This window comes from Myotis daubentonii, chromosome 2 (assembly GCF_963259705.1).
Source record: "Myotis daubentonii chromosome 2, mMyoDau2.1, whole genome shotgun sequence".
In the NCBI taxonomy this organism is placed as follows: domain Eukaryota; kingdom Metazoa; phylum Chordata; class Mammalia; order Chiroptera; family Vespertilionidae; genus Myotis; species Myotis daubentonii.
The window spans coordinates 197,688,963-197,699,489 of NC_081841.1; the positions used below are offsets into that span (position 1 = coordinate 197,688,963).

Here is a 10,527-nt window from a genome sequence, read left to right on the forward strand (position 1 = left end):
AGTCTGGGATCCCTCGGGAGATAACGACCTGCTGGCTTAGGCCTGCTCCCAGGTGGCAGAGGGCAGGCCCAATCCCTAGGTGCAGCCCCTGGTCAGGCTCAGAGCAGGGCTGATTGGGGAGTTAGGGTGCCACCCCTGTCATGCACAGAGCAGGGTCGATTGGGAGGTTGCGATGCCACCCACTGTCACGCACAGAGCAGGGCCAATCGGGGTTGGGGCGCTGCCCCCTGTCACTCACAGAGCAGGGCCCATCAGGGGGGTTGGGGCTCCGTACCCTGTCATGCACAGAGCAGGGTTGATCAGGGGGTTGGGGAGCTCCCCCCTGTCACACACAGATCAGGGCCCATCAGGGGGTTGGGGAGCTCTCCCCTATCACGCACAGAGCAGGGCTGATCAGGGGGTTGGGGCGCCTTCCCCTGTCACGAACAGAGCAGGGTGGATAGGGAGGTTGTGGCCCCACCCCCTGTCACACACAGAGCCAAAGGGCGATCAGGGGGTTTGGGCGCTGCCCCCTGTCATGATGATCCCGGTGCTGGGAGGCATATAACCCTTTTACTATATAGAGGCCTGGTGCACTGTGGGGGCCAGCTGGTTTGCCCTGAAGGGTGTCCTGGATCAGGGTGGGGGTCCCCACTGGGGTGCCTGGCCAGCCTGGGTGAGGGGCTGATGGCTGTTTGCAGCTGGTCACACTCCCTTCAGGGTGGGGGTCCCCACTGGGGTGTCTGGCCAGTCTGGGTGAGGGGCTGAGGGCTGTTTTCAGGCTGGCAAGTGACTGAAGCTCCCAACTGCTCCTTTTTTACTTTTTCTTTTTTTTTTTTTATTCTGGGCCAGCTTTAGCTCTGAGGCTCCAGCTCTTAGGCCTCCACTGCTGAAAGCAGATTTCTGGCCTTTGTTTACCTTCTGTATTTGAAACAATGTTGCAATCCTGCTGGCTGAAGCCCAGGGACTAAAGCAGGTTTCTGGGGTTTTGTTTAGCTTCTATATTTGTAACATAGTTGCTTAGAGTTGCAGCTCAGAGGCTGGCAGCGGCAGGCAGGCGGGGAACGTTGGAGTCCTCCGTCACTGAAGCAAGCAAGCCTCATGTTCGCTTCCAGCTGCCTGGCTGCCGGCCGCCATCTTGGCTGGCAGTTAATTTACATATTGCCCTGATTAGCCAATGGGAAGGGTAGCGGTCGTACGCTAATTACCATCTTTCTCTTTTATTAGATAGGATGTTATCTCAATAAATTAAACTTTTTAAAAAAACCAAAATGGTTAAAAATTTTAGTAAAAATAAACCAGCCAAATATCAACAAAGAGAAGTTGGGTGATAATCTTTTTTTAAACATATTTTTATTGATTTCAGAGAAGAAGGGAGAGGGGAGAGAGAGATGGAAACATCAATAATAAGAGGGAATTGTTGATTGGCTGCCTTCTGCATGCCCCCTACTGGAGATCAAGCTCACAACCCCAGCATGTGCCCTTGACTGGAATCAAACCAGGGACCCTTCAGTCTGCAGGCTGATGCTCTATCCACTGAATCAAACCAGCTAGGGTAGGGTGACAATCTTAATATCGTAAAAATTAGAACTTAAATTCTCAGATAGATTAAAATTCGAAGCAGATGGTTTCCAATGGAATAAAAGACAATGCTCAATAGAAAGAAGCCAATGTTACATTGCAGCAAAGTAATATGAGAAGAAAGAGATATCAAATAACTTTGATGGGATAGGTCAGTAGAATGACGGGCTTTGTAGGCTATACTAAAATATCTGTTTTTGTTCTAAAGAGCAGTTTTGGAAAGTTTTAAAGAGCAAAGTCCCGTGGTTTAATTTTTGTTTTTGAAGAGTTCCTTTGCTCTGCAGAGAAAGTTTTACAGCTGGGCAAGCATAGAAGTAAGAAAACAAGGTAGGAGGCAATAATCCAGAGGAGAAATGATGCTGGACTGAACTAGGATGGAAATAGAGAAAGGTGTGCATTAAGAGGTATATTTCAGAGAAAGGGCTGCATTCATTATAATCAAATGAATATTTTGTGAAGTGCAGATGAAAAAAGTATAGTTAAGGTTAATAATACAAGATATAGGTCAAGATCAGCACTAACTAAATAGTAATTATTATGTTATTATATATTACAAAGGGGCTTTAACAGGAACTAAGAAACTCAATTTTTCAAAATACATTTTTATTGATTTCATAGAGGAAGGAAGAGGGGTAGAGAGATAGAAACATTAATGATGAGAATCATTGATTAGTTGTTTCCTGCATGCCCCATATTGGGGACTGAACCTGCAACTCAGGCATATGCCCTGACTGGGAATTGAACCATGACTTCCTGGTTCATAGGTTGACGCTCAACCACTTAACCTCACCAGCACAAAAATCTCAATTTTTAATAAAGTATAAGAGATGGTATAAATAAGTTTTGCTAATACATTTGAAAATCTGAATTGAATCCTTATTTTAATTGCAAAATATCACTTTTTTTGTCTGAAAATAGGAAACCTAAATAGACCAATGAAGCATGGAGAAAATGAAAAATGTAATTAAAAGCTCACCACCTAAAATTTCTCCAGTCTCAATAATCATTATATATTATCTACCACAGAGAGTAGTTCATCTTCTCAGACCCCTCTCTCCACCTAGAAAAAGAGCTCAATCTTTTCTCATAATAAATACTGGGAAAAATATGAAAGCTTTTAATTGGCATCAAATTAGTTCATCTAGGATGCACAGTGTTTTTGTTCTGTTCTCATACTCTGTCAACATTTTCTTCAGTCTAGGAATACAGAGCTCATACTGGTTTTATTCATATCTGTACACTAAGCCTCTGCCTAAGTTCATTAAGCATAGAGAACAGTGAAAAAATATAACTACATTGAAGCTATAAATAAAATGCCAGAATAAATGTAGATAATATAAATCAGGGGACAGTAACTTGACTCTAAAGAGACAGAACAAACGGTTGGAGGTTAGAGAGAAAGGTGGGGAAGGGTTTTAAACAATGGTTTTCAGAATTAGATAGTGATTACAAATTATTTTTAGGACAAGATAGTAAAATTTGGGGCAAATTATTTGAATTAAAACATCAAGGGTAGAGTAGACACACGTTTTATATATGAAGAAAATGAATTGAAATTTACTAAATATCTAATTCATTTACATTTCAGTAATATCTCATACAAATGGGATTTGATACAACCATTAAAATTATATTAAGACTGATTTATTACAGGCAAAGGTTTGTAGTATTGGGTTAAAAGTACATAATATAGGTTACAACTTTATAATTTTTCAAACACACACACAGACATAAACACTCTTAGACAAATTATCCCAAAACACCAAAGGTATTTTGATTTTGTGATAGAGCTATGAAAAAATTAGTTTCATATTTTTCAACATTTCCAATTTTCATTTAATATACTTCTATGAATTTAGTAATAAAATTGCCATAGTTAGAACATTTTTTCATAAAAATATTGTGGCTAATGATGAGCTATCATATATCAGAAGTCTTCCAATTTCTAGAGATTAATAATAAAATAAACTATCAATAAAGAGAAATGTGAAGTAAGATTTCAAAACAGTGGATTGTTAATTTATGGGACTCACAAACCTGGATTTATATATATTTGATATATTTTATCAATAATATGTCCATAATATGTTATTAAAAGGAGTTGGTAATATTTATAATAATTATGTTACATAATCAAATTAAGACACATAGTGTGATACATATTGGCATATATATATATATATATATATATATATATATATATATATATATATGAAATGAGATAAAATAGTCTACTTCAAATCGGTCATGGTTTAAGAAATCTAGGCTGTAGGGTTCTAATTTATCTTGTGGTCAATAAGACCCAGGGCTGGAGCCTACCTGATACTTTGTTTTAGATCCAAACCAGAGTGTAAAAGTTATAAGGGGCTTCAGCACTATCTCACTTTTATTGATTTCTTACTTCCTTGCTCATAACATGTCCATACAGTATTATTCTCACATAAGGAAAAAAAGGTTCAAAGAGAGTAAATATGACTTGATAGTTAGAAACTGATAAAGAGATTTAACTGGAATTGAAACTGAAACCAGTGTAACTATTATAGACTCTACCTGTGCCATTAATAAGAATTTGTCATATTGACTACTACTTCTCAACTAGAGTAATGTATAAAATTGTCTTATAGAAAAAATGCTCATAAATCCTAGAGAATAATTTCCCAAGGATCAAATACTTCAATTGAAAAATAAACACTAAAATCATACAAAAGTGTCTTTCAATTGCAAGTTATCACTGCAACATAAGAATTTGTTTTTATATCTAGTCAGAAAATAAGAACACTGAATTTCGCAGTATTTATGCACTTTCAAGAATGTCTTTGTTCCTCTTCTCCCCTCCCACTCCACAGGCCACACTTTCAGAAAGTGATTCTAGTTTATCTGTTTGAATTTATGCAGGAGAGAAGACTCCTTTCCCATTTAACTGTAGTCACATACTTACTGTGGTCACATATAAAAACAAGGCTGCATTTGAGCTCAATTTGGCTAACTTACTTGCCTACCTTTGCCCATATTGTGTCTCATATTATGAGTTTCCTCTCACCTTAAAGCTATAATTTTACAGCATAAGATATGAATTTTCTTCAGCATATCCAAGTCATGCTGGAGAATATGGGTTAACATTGTGCTGACAAAAACCAGTCAATGATATTGAACTGTGCCATGTGTCTCCTTGACTGTTTTATATTTTGCACCCTCACTTTTCATGGTCTTTCACCCTCCCATGCCTGTCTAGTTTGGGAAATCTCAGGGCAAAACAATGTTTTACTTCTCCGTTGTCCAGCTCCCTCCCTCTCTCTATCTCTATCTTTTTACCTCACTCCCTGTGATGGGTTGAATGATGACCCCAACCAAAGATACATCCACTGAGAAACTGTGAATGTAACTTTATTTGGAAAAAGGGTCTTTGCTGATGTAATTTAATGATTGAGAGATGAGATCATCCTGGATTAGGGTGGATCCTATGACAAGTGTCCTTAAAAGAAAAGACAGAAAGAGGGGAGAAGACAGACACAGCCAAAGCCATCTGAAGATGGAGGCAGAGAGTGGTGTCATTCTACCACAAGAGCCATGGGAAGATGGAAGAGGTGGGAAGGACTCTCCCTGAGAGCCTTTGGAGGGGGAATGGGTCTGGAGTCACCCTGATTTCAGACCTTTGACCTCCAGAACTCTGAGAGAATAAATTTCCATAGTTTCAGGCCACCAAAATTGTGGTCTCCTCTTATAATGGCCCAAAGAAAAGAATACACTTCCTGAGCCTCATTTGGACTGAAAGTAGTAGATTTCTGTTTCCCTACGCCTAATGTTTTCATCCTTTAAGCTTAGGGTCTGCCAGCTCACCGCTCCCCATGTTGTTTCAAGTTTCTCTTCAGCTTAGATATTCTGTTTGAGAAACTCTAAGTTGCTTCATTGTTTAAAATTCTGGTTTCCAGAGAACTATCTTGTCTGTCCCTCCTCGTGCTTCTCCTTATCCTGCCCATCTGTTCCCCTTTCGCTCTGTTCACCTTTCTTGGTTCTTAAATTTTGGCATCCAATCTCCTTCACTGCAAATAGATTTTTATGGATCAACATTCACTGCTGTGAAGTTTGATCTTTCTGTCTCTATCTCCACTATATTACCATCACTGCCTCAAATTCCTCGTCACCATGATCAGGCAAGCCCCAGATCCTCGCAGAGGTGACAATTTTTCAGGGAAGTATCTGGATTCTTCCTACATATACCTTCTGTCTGGAAACTATAGCCTCCCGTGGCAATTATTTTGCTGCTTTTCCTTTTAAGCAGTGGCAGTCCATTGTTTTTATCAGGTGTTTTGAATTTTGCAGGAGAGTATGTATGTATTTATTTTTCCTAAATGATTGCATGATCACTATAAAGAATAAAGTTTCCTGCATCCCCAGAACTGTTTGTACCAGTCCTTTTCTTCTGCTCCATGGCACATTTCAAAGTCCTCCTTTCCTTTGTTTTGCATTTAAACTACTTCCAAGACCCTTCTCAGTGCTTCTCATAGGCATAGAACCTTTATTTCCGCACCCGGCCTTTTAAGTGTAGCCCTCCTTTTTTATTTGCACCTGCATTGTCCTCTATTTATTCTGTGCTTTTCAAATACTGAGCTACTTAGGCTAGAAATTCTGAATTAACTGTTCTGGTTGGGGCTTTGACATCAGTATTTTCTTTAAAACATTTTATTATTGATTTTCAGATGGGGGAAAGGAAGAGAGAGAAAAAAGAAAGGGAGAGAAAGAAAGAGAGAGAGAGAGAGAGAGAGAGAGAGAGAGAGAGAGAGAAGAGAGAAACGTCAATTTTTGTTGTTCCACTTATTTGTGCATTCACTGGTTGATTCTTGTATGTGCCCTGGCTGAGGATCAAACAGTAACCTTTGGCTTTATTGGGACAACACCCTAACAACTGAGCTATCCTTCCAGGGCTTGCATCAGTATTTTTTAAAGCTCCCTGAGCCATTGTGGTGTGCAATCCAGGAACTGCTGCTCTAATCTGCCTCGCACTTAACATTCTTCTGGAAAAATATTCAAATGCCAGTTGCATTATGTCATTTACCAGATGCATGAAATCCAAATTCTTGAGGCTAATTTTCAAGGTCTCTCAGTTCTACTCCAATCTTATTTTCTGCTATAATTGACTTGGTCCCTCCTTTACTGCCAAGCTAATTTCCTCAGATCCTTTATATCTAAAGAAAAATTACTCCCCCCCCCCATCAAACCAAACACACACACACACACACACACACACACAACAATCTGGCAAAAGATTTTTGTGTCATATTTCTGGCCATGAGTCTGAGACGTATACATTTTCCAAACTGAAATGTTGGACCCCGGAAATGTTGGAGCGTTTATGGAAATAGAGCATTTGAAACCAAGTTAGCCCCTTCTCCCCAAAGCCAGTATGTTTGCTTATTCAATAGCATGACTGTACTTTTTTTCAGAGAGACTTTGAAGTAGATATTTACACTAAGTTTAATTAAAGAGCATCTTTGAACCAGTTGAGCTAGAGGAACATCACTTGCTTTAAATGAAAGGAAAGCAAATCTTACTCATCCTCTTGGCTAAGTTGGTGACTGAAATCTTCCCTTCTGATCAGTTGTAACAGTACTGCTGCCTGGAGAGGCTGATGACTGTTTCCTGATCCATTGAGCAACCCAAGGTAGATTCTTACTTCCCACACGTCTTCCCAGAAAGGGAGATATTTAAACTTCTCACATGAATGAGAGAAAACTAAAACTGAAACAAACAACTACACTTTTAGATATCTGGCTTATGACTGTAATAAAGTAGACCCAGTTTGCCAGGGAATTTTTATATGAACTCAATAATGGAAATTTCTACTAAGGGATATCCATCAACCAAATCACAGGACAAATATGGTCTGGCTCAGGACAACACTTGATGTTGTTATTGTTTCTCATTTTCTAAATTTACAACATAGAAACAACAAAGAGAGGAACTCATTAATTGTGGCCCTCCTCAATGTTTATAATATTTTTCCTCAGCTCAGTTTACATATTTAATCCCAAAAAGAGCTTGTTAGGCTCTGGGCCCTTTCCTCCTTGTGAACTAGGGATAATGGGAATATTCCTGAGTCAAGTTACACACACAGAATGGAGTTCTTAAGGAGCAGTGGACTGAGGATCAGGATAAAGGGCTTCCTAGTCTTTAAACTGCATTTATCAAAGTGCTTTCAGGCTCCATAGCAATCCAGTGAATGGGGGCGGTACTAGATCTCCATCCAATAGAAATGGAAATTGAGGGCCCAGCAATACTTATGATTCACTGATGGGGCCAAGAGTTTGTAAGTGCAAGTTAGGGTGACTGATGCATTCTGGTTTGCCCAGGACTTTCCTGGTTTAACTTGTAAAATCCCACATCTTTGGAATCCCCTCAGTTTCTAATAAATTGAGACTTTTGGTGATCCAAGTGGCAGTGTCAAACAGCATAATCCAGTACTCAGTGCTACAGTCCTACCCTGCACAACACTCTGAAGTTATTACTTTTAATGCTCAAGCTACTCACAGATTTGTCACTTGGTCTCACAACTAACAGTTCTACAACAGAGCTTTTAGGACCAGTGAATGGATGTTATCTTCATCTGTATTCCTCTAATAACACTCAGAAGTAAATAGGTGTCATAGTAGGTGTTAAATAAAAGCTCATTAAATTATAGCCCATTCTTAAACACAGTTAAATGGCAATTTAGAAGAAAAAAAAACATGGGAGAAAAAACGTGGATCTAATAAGTTATTGCAATGATAGTAATATTGGATCCAGAGTTTAACTGAGTGGTCTTGCCCCTTATTTACGATGTAGTAGAAAAAAATATATCAAGAGTCCTGAGTACTGGTTCTGCTTTTGTCACTAATATGACTTTGAGCAAACCAACTTCTTTTAGACTTCAGCTAGCCCCAAAACGTAAAAGTTACTGGTTGTGGATTCTGTGACTTCTTAGTTTTAGCACTGCAGGCCTTAGACCACATTCAAAGAGGAAGCAGTGTTGATAAGGGTTAACCAACAAAATAGAATTACATTACCGGTTGAACCGTAAGCAGAATTAACAAACAAGTACTGTTCTTTCTCAACAGTTTCTTCCTCTTCTCTGTAAATATCTAATCCCTTCTATCAGCTCTGAAAGCACTCAAAGTCCTTTGTGTTCTCTTTTCTGTCCCACTAGAAAGTCAAGATAAATTGGTTTGCCCATATAATTGATGTCTACCTAAGTTCTGTCTTTTTTGATAACTACTAGATTTTCTCATAAGTTTATTGAATCAACGTTCTATTACTAAAAAAAAAAAATGACATTAAAACATTCCATTTGGACTCTCCTATGCTGGAGCTAACGCTTTTGTTGGGAATTATGCTTTGCATTATTTGTAGCATTTTCCCCCCAAGTCAACAACTTGGTATTTGTGTTGTATCTCTCTTAATGACTACATAAGTCAATCAAACAAACCAACAAACCAGCATGTCAGTCAATCCATTCTGACCTTATCAAAGGCTCTATGCTTACCAGAGGATTTGGAAGAAGAAAACCATAATCTTCAGAAATGTGAAATCGTCCTAAAGATAATGGCGATGTTGTCTTTAAATTCTGTCTTTGAAGTTCCATAATTGTGTTTGAAGTATCTGCACCCGAAGCTGCTACTAAAGAGACAACTGCTTCAAATATATCAAAGATCTGGGTTAAGGGAGCTTCAAAAGAGCATTTTCATTTCAGTTAGTTGCTTAGTGTCCCAGCAGCAGGGGAGAACCTTGACCTGAGGCTGAAATCCAGACTGCCATGGACTTTCTCTGACACAAGGCTGAGTAAATAATTAAAGATTGCTTATTAAAACCAACAGGCAAACAAAAGCACCTCAGAAAACATTGCTCCTTTTTATTCATAGATGTTAATATTGGTTTTAAACCCAGAGACAAGTTGGTTATTGCTGATCCCAAATAGCCTTATAGGAATCTGATCCACAATTAACCTTGACAATCGAGTCTTTATTTCAAAGAAGTAAACCAGAAGGTGTTACATGTAGGTATTTCAGTGACTGGTGGTGAATTAGGGTAGGAAGGAGGACTCAATGAATAGTAAAACCCCAAAAGTGTTTCATATGTAGTTTGAACAATATATTCCAAGATTATAATTTGTCTGATTTACTTTAAAAAGTAATAGTTCATAATTTTTAAAGATCTTTGAGCACATTAAAGGAATATATATATATACTAGAGGCCCGGTAGACAAAAATTTGTGCACTCGGGGGAAGGGGGGGTCCCTCAGACCGGCCTGTGCCCTCTCGCAGTCTGGGACCCCTCGGAAGATAACGACCTGCTGGCTTAGGCCTGCCCCCGGGTGGCAGAGGGCAGGCCCAATCCCTAGGTGCAGCCCCTGGTCGGGCTCAGAGCAGGGCCGATTGGGGAGTTGGGGCACCTTCCCCTGTCATGCACAGAGCAGGGCAGATTGGGAGGTTGCGATGCCACCCTCAGTCACGCTCAGGGTAGGGCTGATTTGGGGTTTGGGGCACTGCCCCCTGTCACACTCAAGGCAGGGTCGATGGGGAGGTTGCGGCGCCACCCCCTGTCACGCACAGAGCAGAGCCCATCAGGGGGTTGGGGAGCTCCCCCCCCCAGTCATGCACAGAGCAGGGTCGATCAGGGGGTTGGGGAGCTCACCCCTGTCATGCACAGAGCAGGGCCCATCAGGGGGTTGAGGAGCTCCCCCCTGTCACTCACAGAGTAGGGCTGATAAGGGATTGTGGCACCACCTCCTGTCACACTCAGGGCAGGGTGGATCAGGGGGTTGGGGCGCTGCCCTCTATCACCCACAGAGCAGGGCCGATCAGGGGGTTGGGGCGCCGCCACTGTCACACTCAGGGCAGGGCAGATGGGGAGGTTATGACTCTACCCCATCACACACAGAGCATGGCCTGTGGGGGGGGGGGGCCCGCCCCCTGTCACACACAGAGCTGCAGGGCG

At 40.6% G+C, this 10,527-nt stretch overlaps 1 protein-coding gene across 1 annotated transcript in view; it reads right to left on the reverse strand.

Moving 5' to 3' along the window:
• IDO2 (indoleamine 2,3-dioxygenase 2) overlaps positions 1-9,324 on the reverse strand; it is a 48,570-nt gene extending 39,246 nt beyond the window's left edge. The window contains exon 1 of the mRNA XM_059685341.1: positions 9,077-9,324. Coding sequence (XP_059541324.1) covers positions 9,077-9,175 — 99 coding nt within the window. The 5' untranslated portion in view covers positions 9,176-9,324. The remainder of the gene's footprint in view (positions 1-9,076) is intronic.
• Positions 9,325-10,527: the final 1,203 nt, after the last annotated feature.